The 23,284-nt window shown below is 35.7% G+C and overlaps 2 protein-coding genes across 2 annotated transcripts; both read right to left on the bottom strand.

Annotated features, from left to right (window-relative positions):
• Positions 1-366: 366 nt before the first annotated feature.
• Positions 367-3,056, bottom strand: LOC113736615 (putative late blight resistance protein homolog R1B-12). The gene is made up of 2 exons (XM_027263674.2): positions 1,029-3,056; positions 367-818 (listed from the first exon to the last, which is right to left on the bottom strand). Exon 1 carries the CDS (start codon positions 2,995-2,997, stop codon positions 1,075-1,077), a length of 1,923 nt encoding a protein of 640 aa, XP_027119475.2. The 5' UTR covers positions 2,998-3,056; the 3' UTR covers positions 367-818; positions 1,029-1,074.
• LOC140038308 (uncharacterized) lies at positions 3,056-13,497 on the bottom strand. Its single transcript, XM_072083566.1, has 3 exons — positions 13,041-13,497; positions 12,503-12,647; positions 3,056-5,527 (listed from the first exon to the last, which is right to left on the bottom strand). The coding sequence occupies exon 3, from the start codon at positions 5,470-5,472 to the stop codon at positions 3,064-3,066; it is 2,409 nt and encodes an 802-aa protein (XP_071939667.1). The 5' UTR covers positions 5,473-5,527; positions 12,503-12,647; positions 13,041-13,497; the 3' UTR covers positions 3,056-3,063.
• Between the last annotated feature and the right edge of the window lie 9,787 nt (positions 13,498-23,284).

Genomic DNA, 23,284 nt, shown 5'->3' with positions numbered 1-23,284 from the left:
AAAAAGATTTCATTTTTTTTGTTTCTTATTTATTTGTTTTATATTTCCCTTCCATCTTTTTATTTCTTCATTTCCTTTCCATCTTTTTTGTATTTGGAGAAAATTAAGTTTATATAGGCTAAAATATAGGTTTTTAAAATCAACTCTTCTCTTCCCAAAAAAAATGAGAGAGAAACAAAAGAATAAAAGCAAACAAGTAGTGAAAAAATGAATTTGTCAATTTATTAATTTGACTTTGATTTTTAATTATTGATCGTTAATTTTAACGATGATATTTTAACCCAAATCATGAGAAGGTTATATATAGGATGTTCAACAATAAGGGGTTACGTGATAAAGTACTAAACTACAGGGGATAAAAGGATATTTACTAGAAATAATATCCAATCAATTTACCCTAAGTAATACCCAATCAAATAAATCCTCCAAACCTAGCATAAATTGCATTGAATCAACAAAATGGTCCCTACAGCCAAGATCAAATATATGTGTGTGTGAGTATAATTACAAAAAATAAATTGAAAAAGGAAAGTCCTTGATGATGAAAGACAACTGTAATTCAATTTCATCAAACAAACATTCTCAGAACACATCTACAAGCTTGGTCTTTCTAAACAACCCACTGTATGATAAAAAGCAGGGGGAAAAAAAGCAGGTAATCAAAATCAGTCACATTGCCGCATTCGTTCCAAAGATCAAAAGCACAATACTGAGCATCAAATGGGAAAGCTCCAATGTAAGGCAAAGCTTGGCCAAAAGTTCTTGCTTGTGGTGAACAGTGCCTCTCAAGTTTCAATTGAGCCTTGCCAGTTACAGACCTGGGAAAGGGCAAGAAAAATGGTCTTAGAAGACAAGAATCAAACGTGATTTCTCAAGCCTAAACGTTAGATAAGAAGTTAAAATTAAAGTGGTTATCAATATTTTTCAGCTAGTATATGTACTCAAGTAAATAGAAATGACAGGAATTTCATCTCACAAATGAATGGAGAAAATGGATAGGTTGCTGAAAAATCATATAATAGACTCACAAGTGATCAGAGGAAGTATAAAGAGGTTTTATCCAAATCATGCTGATCATGGTCTCCAATATAAACTCCTTATAACGACTTTAACATCTCCTGTTGCTTCCCTAATATGCCTGGCCGATATTTCTACAAATACTCCACACCAATTCACTTCAATAATTTCCAGTGTAGATATGTCTGCAAAATCAGGTGGAATTTTCCGGAGCTCTCTGCAATTTTGTAAGACAAGTGTTTCGAGTCTAGGGAGGTGGTCACAAGAGGCATTCCATTGGACAATGTCCAGAGTGTCTAAGCTCAAGAATCTAAGGTTCAGGAACTCTTCTTCCACCATGTCCCATGTTCTCCCCACAAAGGCTTCAGATCGCAACTTCAGAACTTCCAGGTTTGGCAGTCTACCAATTGCAGAGATACAACTCCATGGTAGGTGAAAGTTTGACAGAGTCAATTGCTTTAGAGTCAATGGGAGATTGAACTCGCCATTGTTAAGATGATATCCATAGTAAAATATCTTGAGTGACTCCAAATGACAGAGAAGATTCAAACTTGGAAATTGATTATGATTAGCAGAAGAATCCTGTCTCTGAAAAATTATGCAACTCAGTTTGCGAAGATTTGGAAGCCTCTTCATTGTCCATTCTGAATCCCCACCACAAGGAAGAGATAGGCGGGAAAAGCTGACCAAATTTTCTAACACGAAGCAATCTTCAAGCTCTTCTTCATCATCCGAATCCAAAGTAACATGAATACTCACATGAAGATGCCTTAAACTTGTCATGCGCCAAATAGTATTTGGCAAGACGATCTTACCACGCAATCCCTTCACAACAAGAGTTTCTAGTTTCCTGAGGTTGGCTATCGATTGCGGAATAGATGTCAGATATCCCCCAATTGCTAAATACCTCAATTGAATCAGCATCGAAATTTCAACAGGAAAAGAAACGATATTGATGCATTCGAAATCCAACACCTTAAGTAATTTGAAGTTGCGCAAAATGAAGGAGATATCATAAGGCCATCTTGGTTCTGAATCTTTAGAAGCAAAGAAAACCAAAGAACGGGTGCCCGCTCCTGATGGTCTTGATTGGACAAAATGATTTCGGTTCGAATACACGGCCAGCCGATAGGATGCAAATTGCAAAGGTCCCGTTTGATGGAAAAAATCGAATTCAAAACCATAACCTGAACTAGGAAAAGAAGCATATGGCTGAAAGAAGTTCTCCTCTTTGATTTTTGCCATACACAAATCAATTATAAGAGGTTGAGGGCGACATGCTTTGACCCTGCCATTGGATCTTCGTTTGGAGATTATTACCAACCCTCTGTTAATCAACTCCATCAAGAATTCCTCTGCGACGTCTTCCAAGCTCTTTGCCTCAGTTTTTGGTATCAACCCTTCTGCGAGCCAAAACCGTATTAATTTGCTAACAAGAATATCTTTGTCTTCTTGAAGAACTCCCAAATAGAGAAAGCATGGTTTTAGATTCTCCGGCAAGTGATTGTAGCTAAGCTCTAAGACATTGTAGGCCCTAGTTTGTGGGTCATCTATTATCTGTGAGACTAAGGCTTCAGCTACATTTGTCCAAGAATCTCGGCTCAGTTCTGTCATTCTTAGTAAACCAGCTAATGCAACAATTGCAATAGGAAATCCTTTACATTGCCGAGCAATTTCCTTTCCCGTTTCCACAAGTTCCTGGGGGCAATTGTTGTCATTGAATACCTTCTTTTCTAATAACATCCAACTTTCCTCGTCGGATAATAGACGAAGAGGATGAGGATCACTATGTCGTTTAATTGCCCAGGCCACATCAAAAAGACGACATGTTAATAGAATTCTGCTTCCATTGGCGTCATCTGGTAATAAATCTTTCAGGTATTTCCAGGCTTTAACATCCCAAACGTCATCCATGACTATGAGATACCTGTTTTCCTGCAAGCAGCCAATCAATTCGAGTTCAAGACTTTCATCACTCATTTGGGGAATCTCATCTTTAAGTCCATGGATGCCCGTTAAAATCTCAAAGACTAATTTCCTTTTCTCCTATGCTTCGGAAACAGTGCACCATGCTCTTACAGGGAAGTGATGCATGATTTGTCGCGTGTTGTAAACTTTCCTTGCTAATGTTGTCTTGCCTAAACCTGGCATTCCAACGATAGAAACAACATCTAGGTGCTGGTATCCTCTGGTAAGTCGGCTGATTATGCATTCTTCTTGGTCCCTGAGATCCACCATAAATTCATGGACTGCTGGAGGATGAATATTCATTAGACGCCTGTCGACTGAAATTTGGGTGAAATTTTTGGAGACTTGGATTTTAGCATCACAGATGGTCAAATAAATTCCATAGGCCTTCTCTTTAACACGTCTAAACTCCTCCAATACATCATTTAACCAGAAGAAATCCTGCCACTGAGCATCAATTTCGATTGAATCAATTACATACTCTGCTCTGTACACCAAATCAATGATGTGATTTCCAATATCTTTCAGCTCTTCGACTTCCTCAGTCTCCAAATCTGCAACACTCTCAAGAAAAGATCTCAGAGACTTGAGATGTACTTGAATCTCTGAGATGTGGAGCTTCGCTGATGCAATTGACTCGGGATCATGTTTCAGCAGCTCCCCAAGATTTTCTACGAAGGAATCAAGGAAATTCAGTTTGAAACCCTCAGGGAAATCAAACAGTGGAAATGGGGGAATAATCTCATTAAGCTTTGCCTTCATCAACTGATTCACCTTATCTAACAGATCAGAAAACGAAAGGACCATTTCATCTTGTGCTATAAGAAAAGAGTAAGCTGAACATGTCAAGCTCCTAAAAAAAACTTCAATTTTGTTGAAGGCTCTGAGCATGTCTTCTCTATCCTTCATTCGCTCATCTGAGAGAACTAGTAGAAAGTACTCAAGCTTCTGAAGATGGAATGCAATTTGATCTTTCCCACTAGCCATGGAAATTGCTTCATTACCACTCTTCAACAACAATAACTCCATTAAAAACAACTCTTCCTTGAAAATCACAATCTTAAAAAAAAGTAGGAGAAGTGAGTTCTTCGCAATAGAACCTGAGATTTTCTTGTGCCTAAATGACTGATGAAGAGATTCTACTTCCTCAAACAATGATTCAGTGAATGCCAACATCTTTTCCCCATCCTCAATCTTGTCAAGGGGTAAATTTTTGGAATATATGCTCAGATTTCTCGGGATATCTTTCCAATCTGAAAGCATACTGGAGGAGGACGACAAATTGCTGCTAATTTTGCTCATATTACGAATTTGCACGACGAGGGAAAGCTCTGCTCTGAGAAGACAAATTCTTGTAAGTAACTCAGAGCACTGAGGAGAGTCATTTAGTTTATGCCCCTTGCGACTATTCGCTTCAAAGAGCGACGCCATCTCAACGAGCATTGCATTGATTTCTGGAAAGAAACTTTGCACTGCGTCATTGTTCTTTAATTTAGTAGTAGCGTCAACAAAAAGAGTAACCAGGGAAGTCACCTCTTTTCGAAAATCACCGCGTTCAGAATTAAAGAGATAGTTGCAGAATTGCATAACAATATCCATCTTCTCATCCTCGTTATTATTACTGAAGCAGAGAGCCAAAAGGAAATTAAGATGGAACCTCATGAAATTGGGATTTCTTGGATGAATCTCATGGTGCACATCCTCCACGAACTTACTCAGCTCACCTTTTTCCAATTGGATCCGGCCTGTTTTGCTATCCAACCAGTGATCAGAACACCGATTTGCAATCCGAAGGACCAAAGATACCACATGACCGAGGGAGGCATCAATACTAGGCACTGCATCATCTATTGTTGCTCCTGCCCCTGCTCCTACTCCTGCCCCTCCCAGGTATGGGAATTTGGGATCGCTTAGTAATAGACCAAAGTAACGCCTGATGGACTTTAGACTGTTGTAGAAGGTAAAGACTTGATCCCGTATACCAAAGTGTTCATGACCCAAGTGATCTACCACAATCTGACTGATTCTGAGCACGTTTGATTGTGCATGGCTGACAAATCTTGGCCAGAAGGAAACATCAAGAGTTGCAGGAGACATCAGCTGTAACTGGAGTGAGCTGCTGATGCTGCTCCCTCCTGTTGAGCACGACGAGTACAGATAGTCAAGAGCTTCTCCAATATCAGCCATCAATCGCTTGGTTTTTGTTTCACAATCACGAGCTAATTGGAGAAGGAACTGTGATTCTGGACCTTCGCTGTCCTCCTTCTCTCCATCAGAAATACGATTAAGGTCATGGGCGATCTCCTCGGCTGCAGCTTCAATCTTGAGGCCTGCATCAGTCCCCTTATGACAGGACTCCCAAAGAATCCTCAGAACCCTCCAGTCCTTGTAGACCTGCTCTGCAGTGACCGATCGACGCCGCAACCCTTCCAAAACAGAATCAAGGCGATCCAAACTAGAAGCCACACCACCACCACCAGAAGCCATTATCTTCAAAATTTAAGGATGCAAAAAGTCGTCTTACAACAACGTTTTCTACCTACTGTAGAGTTGTAGTCACATGCATATTGTTAGTATTCTGGCCAAAATAAAATAAATAATTGACGACTAATTAATCAAGATGATTTTTATGCATACACGAAACTATCCGCCATGTGAATTGATGTTTCGAACTCAACCACCCCATTTGAATTTCAAGGGTCAGAAAAGAAAATAAAATTATGGAAATGGAAGTCTAGAGTCTAATGATACGTTTGATAAACTGAAGTTTAAAAGCTGAAATTTGAAATTTGAAATTTGAGTTTATTAATTATTAAATTATTAAATATTAAATCTAATATATTTGAGTGTGTATCAGATTTAGTAATAAGTGAATTGTTTATCACTTATATTTCGAAATAAGTTTTGCCTGGTACATTCAGAATCACTTAATTAATTCAAATATTCAATTTTTTGTTATCAAATACATTTGAATATGTTAATATCTGAATCCATTAAATTTAAATGTTGAATTGGATTATCAAATAGGATCTAAACATGTGCAACAATCCGACTTCATTGTTTTATTGTAGTATTAATATATTGGTTCCGCTGTCTTGATAGTTAGTGCCAACTGCTAGGCAGCGATTAGCAGTTGAGAACTGAGCAAGTAGTAGTATGAGATGTACAAGGGGCACAAATGGTTGCACCTGCAACCGTTTGTGCAGGTTGTGTGCATTTTGCACTGTGAGTAACATCAATTGCACATTGTGTAACTTTCTTTGCACACGACGTAACTTTAGAATAAATTTTTGTGGGCCCCACACTTGACGTGAAAATCGAGTTACAAGACGTGATCTGAGCCGCACAAAATTTTGAGGCCAAATCATGGCCGTCCACTGGCAGGAACGGTTGTCAATTTCCGTATGAGATGACCCTTCCTTGATTAATTGACGACTAAAATTATTCAGATGTTGATTTTTTTTAGACAAATGATATTGGCATTCCGATAAAAACTCCATATACTCCACCCTTGTTTTTTTGCTTAATGAAATGACACAAAAATTTATAAAATATTCTGGGAGATTAAACTGCCCAATGATGGAGCCAAGGGGGGCTGAGGGGGGCAATAAGTTTTGAAAATTTAATTCATAATATGTAAATATATGTATAAGACAAAGTTGCCCCCCCTAATTTTTTACAATTTTAGTTTATATTATGAGAGTTTATATATATATATATATATATATATATATCTATGTGCGTATAAATTAGCCACCTTTGATTTAATTTTTTCTTCAAAAACAGTTATTTATTTTTTATTGTGCTAATTATTTAATGTTCAAAAAATTAAACATATAATTTGATGATCCAAAGTAAATTGACCCAATTTGATATATTATAATAAAAGACTCAATTCATAATTATCAATGGGCTAAAACAAAAATAATTACTTTATTGGTCCATATACAAATATACAACTTTGCCTAATTGATAAAAAATTTAAAACTAGTGATATATCCTCTTGTTGACCCATATACAAGTATACAAATAATTACTTTAAGGTTTGGTGAAGACAAGAAATTGAGTGATCTATCCTGTTGTTGATATATTGATTATATTTGTTCTCACTCTTCCTGTGTCAATTACAACTATAGAACGGATATTTTCAATTATGAATATAATCAAAACAAAGTTCCAAAACAAGATAAAAAATAATTTATTGAATGATTGTCTGACAATGTACATACAAAAAGGTAGTTGTTTAAAAATTTAGCACTGATTCAATTATAGATGAATTTAGTTCTATGAAAGAACGTAAAACTCAATTTACTTTTAAGAAAAGAGGTTGAAATTTCAATGCATGCTAACATAACTTTTATCTTTTATTAATTGAAAATAGTTATATGTATATTGCATAGTTATATTTTTTATTTTGCACAAGTGACATATTGGCGCATCTTCTCATAATGTACAATTTGGATAGTTTGGGATGTTATAAGATATTTAATCAAAGGTTATTTTTTGTTCTAATTTTTGTTATGACTATGCTGCATATTTATGAAATAGACATACCTTTATAATTAAAATCAATATTTGATAATTTAAGATGTTATATATTTAAATAAATGAAAATTATTTTAAACATAACATAGTAAGGTAATTTTGTTTGAAAAAATTTTGGCCCCCAAGGAAAAAATCTTGACTCCGTCACTGATTGCCCCTTTATCTCTTCACTAATAACTTTCTTTACTTTATCTCTTCAATTCACTTAACTCTTTCCTGCTCTTAAATTAGTCATTAATCGTTATACAACTACTAATAGATGAAACTTTTACCATCGATGATTCAAAAAATTTTGCGTGAGTATCAATTGTTTAGTTGCTCTTGAATAAAGTACAAGATTTGTGGTTTGGAGCTTTTTTTATTACTTTTTGGCTTTTTAATTATTTTTATTAGGTTATTTAACACTTTTAAACAATGTTTGATTTAAAAAAAAAATTAAAATTTTGGAGTCAAGAGTGTAGAACTCTTCATAAAAGTAATGCAAAAATCATCTTTAAACTATGCATTGAGGGTAATTTTTATATTTAAAATTGTTAAAGAGTCTAGTTTACCGGTGTTTGTGTAATTTTTAATAATAATCAGTAAGGTTAGAGTATTTGCACTTTTTTTTAGAGTGCCAATGTCATGATTCGTTTTTTCATATTTATGTAATAACAATCAGCCATGAGAGCTGATGCTTTCAACTCAGCCACCCTATTTGTGCAACAACGCGACTTTCATTATTTTATTGTAGTAGGTATTACCGTGGTTCCACTTTCTTGGTACAAGCTGCAAAGTATTGATTAGCAATTGACAAATTGAATAAGCATTAGCATGAAATTGACAAATTAAAGCCTTTAGTGGCGCTCAGATTCCATCATGATATTGCATATTTCACGTACTTTTCTTCCTGTTTTCAAGTCATTTTATAAGGATAACTTCAAAAGCTACGTCCCCTAAAGTGTTTGATAATTTCGCTCAGGTCTCCTCAATCTTTACAAATTACATTAACCTCCTTTGTTTTATTGAGATGACTTAAGTATCCTTCAACTAATGGTTAATTTATAAAGGAACACGTCCAACCTAAAAATAGAAAGAAAAAAAAAACCCTCTTCTAATCCTCATCTTCTGTCTTTCCCACCTTTTTTTCTCTCTCCCCTCATAATTAACTCTCTTTCCCAAGACCCACTAAACACTAGCTCTCGCTGTCACCAACCACACGGCCACCAAAATTCTGACATCTCTAGTGTTTATTCCTCTTTTTCCATCTTTCTTATTACTATAATTTTGAACCGTATCTGTTTTTTCAATATCTTTATTTTTTTTTTTTACAGATTTCATTAAATTGAAGTTGCCAAATTGTAAGGCGCAGAGAGCATACTTAATTACCAAACTAGAGGGAAATGAAGATGGTGACAATGAAGAGTTTAAAAAATGGAATTGCCGAATTGTGGAGATGAAAACTTTAGAGTAAGCATGGTCAACATCATGACTTTCATTGTTCAACATCATGACTTCATAGAAAGATAGTATTATCCTCTCTTTTCTCTTCTTTCTTTCTTAACCTAAATTTTATCTTCTCTCATAAATTCCCAAACTAGGCCTAAGCCTTTTTGTTTTTGGAACATGTGCAGCAAGCAGAATTACATCATTTGCTGTACTATTATTTTGATTCCTCATCTTGATATTAAGCATTGATTAAGAGGTGAATATCTTATGCTCATATTCTAAGGCGGAGTGAAAACTAGAAATCAATTACTAATTTACTAGAAGTTATCTGTTAAGTTAGCACATATGATCAAGTTCAAAACGATTTGACAATCATTTCATACCTTAGTATACAATACTGGATATTATATAAGATAAATTACACTAACCTTCCTTATAATTTTACAAAAGTTAGGAAACTTTCCTCTTGATATCAAAACAATAGAACTCTCCCATCTTACTTGTTATCTAATATCAAAAAGTCTCCCTACTCTTAATTAAATGAAGAAAATTAACTATTTTTGTCATGAATTTAGTTCTGTGTCAGCCTAATGCCTTTACAATGACATAGGTAAATATTTATAAAGAAACATAAAAAAAAGGGTGAAACTAGTTTTTCTTTTCTTCAAAATCTGTGGTTGCAAAAAATTGATGACACCTAATTATGTGAATAGCCATAAAAGTTGGTCCTCGATCATTTTATTTTATTTCTTTCAGATTAAGTGCTCATATTTCTAAAATTAAATACTGAACCCATTTGTAATTTGAAAAATAAAAAATTAAACGAAAAGTGAAAGTTGATTTTTTTTGAGTTTTTCATGGAGTAAAATGGAGAGAAAAAAGTAAAAACAAAACCAGGTGTACAATGGGACTTTTGAGAAAGATGACTTTTTTGGCCCATTAGAAGTTTAGGGAAAAAGTTTTGTCAAATTGAGGAACTGCAACTTGGTATTGAGTTTTAAGTATATCGAGTCACTCAAATTATCAATGAAATAGTAGTTTTATTTTAAAAATTAAAGTGAAAACCCTCTGCCTAAACAAATCCTGGTATTTTGAATGCCAGATAAAATGAGTTTGGGAGTGGGGGAAGGGGTTAGGTTGGCTACTAAGGTGGAAGAGAATGTCAGTTGGAGGTTTTGGATTCATGACATCTCACTTACGAGAGAGAGAGAGAGAGTTTGGAAGGTCAGTTGTTAGGGAGGAAGGTCAATTTGTCAACTTCAAGGCACCTTCCTACACCCCAGTGAACCGCAACGGATCTTCTGTCCTACACTCTGTGCCACTCTCTGTTCTACTTTTTATTATATTGCTATTTCTCCTACATAAACATCATATTTTAATTCTTTTTTATTTCCTTAAGATCCAATAACTATTAATTGAGTAATACACAAAATTTAACAAACTCAAAAAATCAAAATGCATAAAAAATGAGATTTTTTATGAATTTTCTGCTATATTTTCTAATTTTCTATTATATATTACTTTTTTGAAATTGCTGTATTTATTTTTTGCTCAATTAATAGTTATTGGATCTTAAGGAAACAAAAAAGAACTAAAACATGATGTTTATGTAGGAGAAATAGCAATATAATAAAAAGTGGAATAGAGAGTGGTACAGAGTGTGAGACAGAAGATCCGTTGCGCCAATGAACCCGATGCTTGTTTTACGCGCTCTCATGTATGATCATATTTCACCAAAAAATAAGAAGAATGCATTAAAAAATTACAAAAGATCTTATGTCCTATTTTCTAGCTCACATAGTACTAAAAGAGTAATTAATCAAAGAAAAAAATTATAAAATTACATAGGCCTAACTCCCATTGAGCTCACGTAAGTACAAAGAGAAATTTTGAGGAGGCCTTGATTTAATAATTAAAATTGATACCTTAGCACTAGAGGTTCAGAGTTCTAATTTTCATATCCCTTCCCCATTTCTTAAATTCCATTCTTCTCCTTTTTTTTTGTAAAAAGAAAAAAGTACAAAAAGAGAAAAAGCAAATGACCAAGTTAGTCATACGGACCTAACTGAAAACATTTTAATCAAATTTGTGGGGTCGAACTAAAATGACAGAAAGTTAGTGGCACAATTTAAAAATAAAAGAAACTAGAGGGATTGATATGTAATTTCAGAACTGTGCTTTCATGTCCCAAGTTTGGTCAGACTCAAGACTTTTAGTCATATTAATCATCACCACGCACATGGAATCCTCGATACCACTTTTCAGTAGCAACTCAGTGGCAATTTCTATATTTATGCAAAATGTCCTGTTATTTAAGCTATCATGTGTTATTTATTTAAGTTTTCTTTATTCTCACGTGATAAGTGGAACTGACACTGGATTTGACATCGATTAGTGATACAAAGGATCTCACCTAATCACCGTCAGTTCATCGCATAGACATACCAACTTGAAATGTGTGTTAAGAAAAATGAAAAGCAATGGAAAACATATATATGTACGACAAAATTATGGGAAAATTGACGAATAATCATGCACTCGACCCCTGAACTTGGGCCCTTGTAACACTTTGCCCCTTAAGTTCCAAATATATATACTTTACCCCTTGCGGCCAACTTTTTGACGGAGTTAAGATGAAGTTATATTTTTCATGATCAAAATATCCCCGCCTAATTCTTAAACACACATAATAATTGTAACATAATAAATACCTATATCTTTAATAGTTGCTAAATGCATTTAAACACAATTACACTATACATTTCTATCTTTTAGTACAAAAATGAATTAGATAACTCACAAAAAGAAGTCTAAGCAACTCAATGTGTTTATCTCAATTCCGATAACAATACTTATTTTGAATAATATAAAATTAATTAGTGCATTTGGAATGAAAATTATTTGCTTATATTTTTTTATTGTAGCACTTTTTAATGTGTTTTATATGAGATAAAAACATGATTAAAAATACAAAATGTATTGAAAAACATATTTAGAGAATTTTTGTTTTTTTAAATGTAGAATGCAAATTAAGTACAAGGCAAGGTATGAATGTGGTATAAAATTATCAAATAGCATCTTATTGACCCATAAAATCTTGTAAAATTGCAAAGTAAATGAAAATTATCACAACTAATCCATTTACAATTTAAAGGAAAAAAATATAAGTGATGGAAAACTTGTGCAAATGCTTTAGCAATTTTAAATTCTTTTTTCACCACAATACAATTTTTCAATTCTTAAGCATTAATTATACCAACTTTTATTTTTTTATTTTTAAAATCATATGAGCTTGTGTTTTCTCTAATAAAAAGTTTCATATTCCAATTAAAAGTATAGCATTGTTCTAAAACTATTATGTAAGCACATTAATGTTATTTTATTAAAATTTTGGATGAAAAATTCATCATTAACGTTTGACCTAGTCAATGAAGGGGGAAAAGTGTATATATTTAAAGTTCAGGGGGCAAAGTGTTATAAAAGTTAAGTTCAAGGGGGCAAACTATAATTAACCCATTCATATTTTCCGCAGAAGATATCTTACAGTGCTTGTCCGTTGAAGATTGAGATGGTAGCGGTGAAGCGATTTCCGGTTACGGCAAAACCAGCTCTTCCCTTGGTTTGCTTTTCACTCTGATTTTCCTCTTCTTTTCTTGCCTCCCTCTTAATGCGTGTGTTTATGTCTTTTCCTGATGAAGATCGATGTTACCAAGTTTTCAATGAGTCCACAAACCAACCGAATGTATTCAGCATAGAAATAGACGGCAGCACTGCCCAACTCTCCAACTCCCCACCCTGGCTTTCAGTTTCACCCAATAAAACCATAAAAAAAAAAAAAAAAAACCAAAAGGGAGCTTTCTTCCAGCTAAAGAGACTAACTTATGAAGGTAGTTTGAAACAAAATCAGCAGAATTGGACAAAAATATCAAAAACCAAATAAAGCATCTGGCTTTAAGCAACCAATTAGCACATACGCAAACATCTAGTAAATTCGTCAAACAACATAATCCAGTATTACTTAAGTGACAAATCCAAGTCCAGCTAAGATTTTTCTATTTCCCAAAGTCAAATGGTTCTTGTACCTCTGGTCATCAACTGCAGCGGCAACAGATGCTATCCGTGGGCTATAAGAGAGCAAAGTTTTAGGAAAAGGACCTCCACTTCCTGCTGCCTGTGCAACAAATACTCCACCTTTAACCGCTGAAAGAAGTGTAGCGTCAAAAGGGTTCTAGAAGGCAGTCTTTGTGGTTATGAGAATTTGAGGATGTCCACGCCACCGTGCACGGCCTATTAAAAGAAGGTAACTTAAATCAGAACCTCTAAGCCAATTCACACATGCAACTTGGATATGCTTGATATTGATTGACTTCACAATCTCGCGATAATTACAAAGAAGAAGAAGTAAACCAGAATTCCCATACATGAGCTCTTTAAGGATGCAGAAGTCATTTTACAACAATGCTTTTTACCTACTGCAGAGTTGTATATACTTTCCCTATTTTGTGTATTCAGCCGGGATGAAGGAAATAATTGACAACTAATCATTCAGGTGGTTTTTTTTTTTTTTTTAAATGCGACTATCAGCCATGTAAACTGATCTTTGCAACTTAACCACCTTCTTTGAATTTCTTAGGTTAGAAATGGAATACGGAAATGGAAGACTAGAGACTAAGCATGTGCAAGAACACGACTTTCATTGTCTTAGGTAGTATTATATTGCTTCCATTGACTTTATAGTTGATACCAAGCATTGATTAGCTGTTGAGAACTGAACAAGTATTAGCATGAAATGACGACCCTTCCCTGGTTAATCAACTATCAGCCATGCGAACTGATGTTTGCTTCTCAACCACCGCCCTTGGATTTTTTTATTTGAAATGGAAACCAAGATTTGAGACCAGACCAAGCATGCGCAGCAGCACGACTATCATTATTTTACTCGACTTCGTATTATGCAGAGGATCCAAAGCATTGATTCGCAGTTGAGAATTGAACAATTTATTAGCATGAAATAAGTCTTCCCTGGTTAAAACCTTCGGTAGGGCTAGGATTCCAATATAAACTACCTATTTCACCTAACCATCAGCCATGTGAACTGATGTTTGCAACTGCACGACCTTCATTATTTTACTCGAGTAAGTATTATAATGAGAATCCAAAGCATTGATTAGCAGTTGAAAATTGAACAATTATTAGCATGAAATAAGCCTTCCCAATATAAACCTTTGATGGGGCTTAGAGCCCAACATAACCACCAATTTTATGTACTTTTCTATCATATTATATAGTGATACTTTCATAAACCTTGCCAACATTATCTGACAATTTCACTCAGATCCCCTAAAGTTTTACAAATTATATGGATCTCCCTTCGTCCAATGTAATGACTAATTTTTCCTCCACTAAATAGTAAATTCTTAAAAGGACATAAATCGGGTTTAAGGGAAAAAAAATGTAGAACCCGATTACCATGTCCTCTTTGCCACGGAAATGGGTCTTACAAGTTCCATTTCAACGAGCTCACGGCTAAGATTAAAAAGCAGATAGTGGACATCTAAGATGACCCCGCATTTATAAGTTAATATGGAAAGCCAAAGCGGCGTCGTTTTAAATTAGAAAAAGACAACCAAATTTGTGGGAGAAACCCACTAACGCTGTGACATCATCTAAAAATGTGACCCTGACACATTATTTGACACACTGCCAGGTCCTATTCTTTTAAAGTTTTTTCCCTATTTAACACTTGCATTTTATCTCGCGTGAATGATCCAGCGGTAGCGCCTCTCACCAGTGATCCTTAAGATCCCAAGTTCGAGTCTCCGCTCCGCTGGGTTCCTCCGCGCACTTATCGCGTTCGGATCGGGTTGGGGCGCCGGGCCCGGGTTGCAAGGGATTAATCGGGCCCCGTAAGGATTGACCCGGACACCCCTGTGTCGACAAAAAAAAAAAAAACACTTGCATTTTATTTTAGATGCCAAAGGTACCCTAAATGTATGCAATATTAGTTTTTGTGTCATTTCACCTTTTAAAAATCGTCGTTTAGCTCTACCTTATTTAAAATTTCAAAATTTCATACTAAGTTTATATTTCTATCTAAAAACCATTATTCAATTTAACCTAGCTACATTGTACCTTAATTTTTATATCACAATTCAATTTTTATTCATAAATTCATAAGTTTTTTGCTTAATATTATTACTATTTCTTGTTTTTATCATAGACAGTTCTTTTTGAGTATTTGATGGTCTTTATGATAATAAAAATAACAAAACGATTATTTATGACATCTTTATTATGTCATAGATTAATAATGGCTCAATTACGATTAGTCTATCTAATAAGATTTTTGATTCAATAAACAAGTTGGGTTTTAAAACCTTGATATAAGTTGAATATTCAACATTCCAACTATTGCATGTGCCTTATTTATGAGCAGTAAAGTAAAACGAATCTAATAATATGTTTACAAGTTCCAAACTTGACTATTTTTATACCATGTATACGTGTTCACTTATGCTACTGGCATGTACTAATATGTAACAACCCATGTTTATGTTTCCAAATGGATTATACATGTGATATTTTGTGACAAACTATTGCAAACTATATAATATAGTATAGTTACATGATCCAACAGGAGGAGTTGTTGCTGCTTGTTGAACGCACGAGCTCAATCCACATTTCCTATATTTTTTCCTTGTACATAGAAAAATCAAGATTGCGTATGTCAAGAAGAAAAGAGTGGGGGAAATAGACCTACGATCGAGTTCTATATCTATGGACTAAAGTGTTAGCAGGCCCCCGTTTCGTCATAAGGCGTGGTCTGATTCTGAGAAAAACCATTCTTGTGTTAGGTCCCTAGCAAGCAGAATTTGTAAACTATGCAAAGGCTATTTTCATACTTTTGAAAAAGTATAGGCTATGTTTCCATGATATGTTATTTAAACAAATGTTGATTATTTAAGTGTATATTGACTAAAATATTGGTGTCCCTATGTTATTGAATAAATTATAAGTTTTAAATTTTAATAACTTTTGCAAGCTATGATCAAGATACCTTGTATTTATAGAAATAAGGTCTCACAAAAGCAACTTATCATGTCTTGAATTTGAAAAAGCATGTTACTTGGTTAGGCACTTGAACCATTGGCTGACTAATTTGTTGATATTGTTTGAGGACAAGTAATAATTTTAGTGTGATGCAGTTGATAAGGACTAATTTTGTGATCTTTTTGAAGATGTTTCATATTCTTTTGGAGTCAGTTTGTGAAGTTACATGCTATAAATTGCTCATTTTGTTCTCTAATTTGTACCTTGAACTGATAAATGAATTAGTTATGATTTTTGCCATTTTACTTGCAAAATCTCTTTGTTTTTGTAGGAAAAATGATCAAGTTCAATTAGAAGTGAAATGATGAATTAACAAAGTAAGGATTAGAAGTTTGAGAAGTCATAACAATGTTTGAAGAGGTGGTGCAACTCAAGGATGAAGAACGGAAAGTTACAAACAAAAAAAATAAAAAATAAAAACTGAAACAAGAGGAAGAAGCCCTTAGGGATTTCTTAACTGATTTTGCAAGGGATTATAGACAGAATGTTCATTTTGAGGAGAAAAATAGAGAATTCCTGGAAGAATCTCTCGAGGGATTCTTCAGAATCCCCCCATGGTTTCTCAGAAACTCTTGTGGTGTTGGTGATGGCTGCAAGTTGCTAACTTACTTGACTTTTTGTTTCTTCTACATTTTTGACAGGAAAATAAAGGGACGAAATGCAGCTGTATTGAGGGGGTTTTAGGAGCTTCTCTTTTTGACCTTTTGGCTCAAAAAATGCAAGATCAAGAATATATAGTACCTTGCTAGTTCTTCTAGTTTTGGGAAGTTTTGAGTTCTTTTCTTAGCTTTAATCAGTTTAAGAGAAGTGAGAGAGTTTGGAAGAGAAGAAGAACAACCAAAGGGTTGTGTCTTGCCTTTGGAGGTTAGACGCAAGTCCTTAACAAGTGTAACTCTCTTTATTTTTTCTTATTTTAATGTAAGATAGTGTAGTATTGTGTTTATTCACTCTTGTATTGGCTCAACAAGTAGACCAAGGGAGATGAAGAAGGAGAAACTCAAGAAACTCTAGTGACAAGGGTTATCCTCTCTCTACCACTTTAGCGTTGTATTGAACTCTAAATTTGTTAATCCACGATTTGGATATTATTTTGTGATATTGATTTAAAGTTTATGCCTTGGGTATTTGATTAAACTTTCTATGATTGTTTGAGGTTGATTTCTTGACTAATTGATACTTTGATCTTGATTGAGTTATTTAGCACTTTTGCTCTTATAATCATGAGTAGCTGGTCATTGATTGTGATCATCTCAAGGTGTTTGATTTACAATGAGGATTGGAATTTGATACTAGTTTATGGAAGTATTAAATCTAAGGAGTACCCTCACAAAAGTAGAGGTGCACCATTGTAACTTTGTTTAATGTAATTTCAGAGAAGTAAATGAGCTTGTAGTTGATTTCATAACAACGAAAATAGGTATGTGATAAGTGACTAATTTACGCTATATTTGAATGATATTTTATACTATTTTTAGTCACTTTGACTATATTATAGGAAGAAAATGGATTATTTAGGCTATAATTAGTTTAAAATGCTCTTAAGTGTTTAAATGAGCTTTTTGTCACTTTTTACATGCATTTTGTCCATAATTTGTATAGGAGTTGGAAATAGATTTCATTTGGATGAAAAGCAAGTTGACAGTTTTGACTCATCTTCATATTTCGGCTATAATTTGAGCTACAATGATTGGATTGAGATGATTCTTGAACCATTTTGAAGATACAAGATAGATTTAGAAATCTTATGAAGACATTGAAATCCAATTTGAAGGTATTCCAGGCCAAAAAGCCGAATTACAGTAGCTAATTTCTATTGGTCGAAGCTAAAACAAGGCATTAAGTAGTAAAGGGTATTTCAGTCATTTATCAGTCTATACAAATCCAAATGAGGTGATTCTTGATGCATTGGAAAGCTAACTCAAAGAACTACAAGTTTTATGTTTTCGTCAAGAGTTAATTCAGCTTATATCATCAATAAAAGTTCAGTTGAAGTTAAGGCAAAATTAGAGCAACATTGAAGACTGAATAGAAATTGCAAAGAAAGGCAGGGGAGCAATCCGGCTGGATTTGTAGCCGGATTCTGGTTAGAAATGGCTGCTCTCCACTTGCACAACTTGTTTCCTTCTTCAATAATTCACAGCTATTGATGGTGACAGGGTATTATTTGTTAGCAATTTTATTATTAATTTTTCCTTTTGTCCCTGTCAAATATTGTGGTAATTGTTGATATCTACTTATATTTGGTATCTGGGCTTAATTTCAGGGAATGGAACAGAAACTACAAAAAATGAGGGACTTTCTGAGCAAATTACTGCACACGTGGGAGTCTTCTGCAACACTCCCTCAACGTGGCCCACAAGAGAGGAAACAAACGGATTTCCCTTTGCCCTTTTTGAGCTGATGAAGAGATGGCTGGCACGGGGAAGTCCTGCTAGCAATAGGAAACAAGACTCAATTCGGCGGAGCCCCACTTTTCTTGTATTCTTGCTCAATTCGGTAGGGACCCATGGAGATTGATCATTAGTCATTTGGCTTTAAAAAGAAACAAACGTACAGAGAGCTCTTATCAATAGTTTTAGATAGCTTTAGTTTTAGTTCCCTTGTTTTTTCTTTTTTTCATGCACACAAGATGCTCGACAATATTTCCCAACAGGAAAAACATCTTTTATTTCTCGTTTCTTAGTGAAAAACTTGATGCCTTTGCAATCAATAAATTTGCTTGGAGATTTAATTATGTGGCATGGCTAAACCCTTCATCTAGTCAAGGATCAACTCGACGGCGCAGTCCCGAAAATCTGTGAGATCTAATTAGTTTTTACGTGTTTCTCAATTTATTAATATGTGCACGTTGTCTGCTTGAATTTTTATGGGATTATTTTATTAATTGGATGTCAAGGGCCCGATGTTCAATGTGATTCCTGCCAAGTTAGTCAATTAAATTCGTAATTGTTTGATTGATTAATATAAGTGGCAACTGGTGTGTTTACACACTAGGGGAACGTGCAATCTAATTTAAATAACCCTCATAGCGTGTTATTGATTGGGGTTAGGTTTTTCTAGTTATTAATGCAATTGAAAAATTAATTCCTACGGTCGTACCTAGGAGTATTTTCTGGTTAGGGGTAATCAATGGTCGTACCTTGGTTATCAATATATTAAGGAAAAATTGGTCATTAGAGTTCATCGGCGACTATAACTAGCCTATTAATAAATTAAGCGAACCTCCCTTGCGTCAATGATCGGGTAAGTGGACTGTGTCTAAGTAGTTGTATCCTTGGTTAGAATTTATCTATTATTGATTTAATTTCTGCTATATTCATGCTAGTTAATTATTTATTTTTAGTTGAATTACTTAATTGTTTTTAGTTTCACTCCGATAAAATCCCCCTTTACCGATTGAAATTTCAAAGAGACAAATATTCCCAATCCTTAAGGAGACGACCCTACTTGCCACTGTCTACTATTTAGTAAATTTTGTCAACTAATTAATTCTAGTATATCAGATTAAGCAAACTCTTCGGGAACAGGGTGAATCAAGTAACCCATTGCACACCTAGAGTCCCTGCTCCAGTACCTAGGATTAATTATTGACTGCTTTTAGTGGTATTTAGGTTTTTTATTATTATTATTGCACAGGCTCGACACCCTGTCAATTTTTGGCGCCGTTGCCGGGGACTGGCGTTAATTATTTATTTTTTGTAATTTCAATTTTGTTCTAATTTTGTTCTAATTTTCTGATATTTTTCTAGTTTATGCCTCATTCTTCTCGTATAGGCGAATTAATTTTTGATCCTGAAGTAGAGAAGATCGCGCATAAAACGAGGAAAGAAACCAGACAGCTCAGAGAGGAGCACTCCAATGCTGCATCTCAGAAACTTGAGCCAAAAGTTGAACCAGTAGATTCGTTTGGTGACACTTTGAGTGACTCGAATCAAGAGGAAGTCACCATGGCAAATGCACAAACACTAAGGGAGTTGGTTGCGCCTAATTTAAATCAGCAACCTTTGTACATTACTTTTTCAAGTTTAAATGATAACACATCTTTTGAGTTAAAATCCGGCCTAATTCATCTCTTACCATCTTTTCATGGTTTATCAGGTGAGGAGCCGTATAAACACTTGCAAGAGTTTGATGTAGTTTGCAACAACATGAAACCCTTGGGAATCACAGAATAGCAAATAAAAATGAGGGCCTTCCCCTTCTCTTTGAAGGACTCCGCGAAAGACTGGCTGTCTACCTACCACCAGGTAGTATCACCACGTGAGACCAGTTGACGAAGAAATTCTTAGACAAATATTTTCCTGCGTCTCGAGTTGCAAGCCTAAGGAAGGAGATATGCGGCATCAAACAACACCCAGACGAGTCCCTCTATGAGTACTGGGAGAGGTTTAAGAAGCTGTGCATCAAATGCTCTCAATACCAGATAAGTGAGCAACTGCTCATCCAGTATTTCTATGAAGAGCTACTCTTCAGGGACTGGAGTATAATCGATGTTGCAAGTGAATGGGCGTTAGTGAACAAGACTCCTCGGGCAGCATGGGAGTTGATTGAGGGGATGGCTAAAAATTCGCAGCAGTTTGGTTCAAGAGATGATGTCCCGACCCATAGGGTGAATGAGGTAGAAACATCTTCCATCCAACAACACATTTCTGAATTGACATCCTTCATGCGACAATTAGCTGTAGAAAGTGTTTCACAAGCAAGGTATGTGGGGTATATGCTGCCTTGAGTCATTCTACAGAGATGTGTCCACTAGTTCAAGAAGAAAATGCAAAACAAGTGAACATGGCCAGCCATGCGCCTGCGCCAAGAAAGCAGTACGACCCTTACTCAAGCACCTACAATCCTAGTTGGAGAGATCATCCCAACCTCAGCTATGGAGGGAACAGGCTGCCCAACTACGTATCAAATAGGCAGCAAGGGTACCAGCAGCAGTACCAGCCTCGCCAACCACCACCTCCTTCGAATCCAAATCCGTCCATCGAAAAGATGATGAAGCAATTACTTGCGAATCAATAAAAGACGGATTCAGACCTGCAAAGCATGAGGAATCAACTGGGACAAGTGCAAACATTGCAAACTCAAGTAAATCAATGACCATCACGATCAACCGTTTGGAGTCTCAAATTCAAGGAAAGTTGCCATCTCAACCTGAGTTGAACCCGAAGAATGTGAGCGCCATGACCTTGAGGAGTGGCAAGGAGGTCCAAGGACCCGACCCGGTGATTCCTAAGGATAAGGATGAGGAACGAATTGAGAAAGAGTTGGAAGAGGAGGGCAGAGACACCAAAGATTCCAAGGTAACTTTGGGCCCAATAATTACAGTTAGAACTAATCCACCTCCCTTTCCTAGCAGGTTAGAAAAACCAAAGAAGCAGGACAAGGAGAAAGAGGTCCTGGAGATCTTTCGCAAGGTGGAAATCAACATTCCCCTATTGGATGCTATCAAGTAAGTATCTCGATATCCAAAGTTTTTGAGAGACTTGTGTGTCAACCAAAGGCGGTTGAAAGGAGATGAGCGAGTGATAGTAGGGGAAAACGTGTCAGCGATCCTACAAAGGAAGCTTCCACTGAAATGCGGGGATCCAGATATGTTCACCATTCCCTATAGGATAGGTAATACCTTGATTGGGAAGGCCATGTTAGACCTAGGAGTTTCGATTAATGTGATGCCCAAGTTTATATATGCTTCTTTGAATTTAGACCCTTTAAAAGAGATTGGAATAATAATCCAACTGGCTGACCGAACCAATGCATACCCTAACGGGTTGATTGAAGATGTTTTAGTGAAAATTAATGAATTAATTTTTTCAACTGATTTTTATGTGCTTGATATGGATGATGAACACTCTCATGACCCCTTACCTTTGTTGTTGGGCAGACACTTTTTGAGCACAACCCGAATAAAAATTGATGTTAATAAGGGTATCCTGTCCATGGAATTTGATGGTGATATTGTTCATTTTAACATTTTAAAAACCATGAAATATCCTTCAAAATCACATGCTGGCTCTGTTTTCTCTATAAATGTTATTGACCCTACTTTCAAGAAGTTTTTGAAATTGAAGGCAGGGATGAGCTGGAAGTCGCCTTGATCAGGCACTTCGAGTTAGAGACGACCTCTGCGGTAGAGTTGAGCGAAGAGCTCAAATGTGTGATTGGATCATTGCAAAGGTTACCGCCCACAAGAACAAGGTATGATCTCGCACCCATTTTCATACCTGAACCTCACCAAAGGCTACTTCCATCTGTGGTGCAAGCGCCTGTCTTAGAGTTGAAATCCCTGCTGAAACACCTCAAGCATGCATACTTGGGTGAGGGGGAGACACTCCCAGTGATCATCTCCGTGAGTCTATCAAAAGTCCAAGAAGACAAATTGATTCGAGTTTTAAGGGACCATAAGCAGGCGATAGGATGGACCATCGCCGATATAAAGGGAATTAGCCCCGCAGTATGTATGCAACGTATTCGACTCGAGGAGGGTGTTAAGCCTGTGCGGCAGGCTCAGAGGAGACTAAATTCCCTCATGATGGAGGTAGTGAAGAAAGAGATCCTGAAACTACTGGATGTGGGGATAATCTTTACAATATCAAATAGCCCCTGGGTGAGTCCAGTACAGGTGGTCCCGAAGAAGGCAGGGGTGACGGTGGAGTCAAACCAAGAGGATGAACTCGTACCAGTTCGAAAGCCCACTGGGTGGTGGCAGTGTATCGATTATAGGAAGTTAAACGCCGTCACGAAAAAGGATTATTTTCCCCTTCCTTTCATTGATCAGATGGTAGAGCGATTAGCAAGTCGAGCTTACTATTGTTTTTTGGATGAATTTTCAGGTTATTTCCAGATTGATATCGCATCCGAGGACCAGGAGAAGGCCACCTTTGCGTGCCCGTTTGGAACATTTGCATATCGAAGGATGCCATTTGGGCTATGCAATGCACCTGCTATCTTTCAACGATGCATGATAAGTATCTTTTCAAAGTATGTTGAGAAGATTATTAAGATTTTTATGGATGATTTCAGTGTGTATGGGGAAAATTTTGATAACTGTCTAGATAACCTCAAATTAATTTTGATAAGGTGTATAGAAACTAATCTCGTGCTTATTTGGAAAAAATGCCACTTTATGGTTGAGCACGGGATAGTTTTGGGTCATGTAGTGTCATCTAGGGGTATTGAGGTTGATAAGGCAAAAATAGATATTATATCTACTTTACCT

Source organism: Coffea arabica, chromosome 3e, assembly GCF_036785885.1.
Source record: "Coffea arabica cultivar ET-39 chromosome 3e, Coffea Arabica ET-39 HiFi, whole genome shotgun sequence".
In the NCBI taxonomy this organism is placed as follows: domain Eukaryota; kingdom Viridiplantae; phylum Streptophyta; class Magnoliopsida; order Gentianales; family Rubiaceae; genus Coffea; species Coffea arabica.
This window is presented reverse-complemented; position numbering and strand designations above follow the sequence as displayed.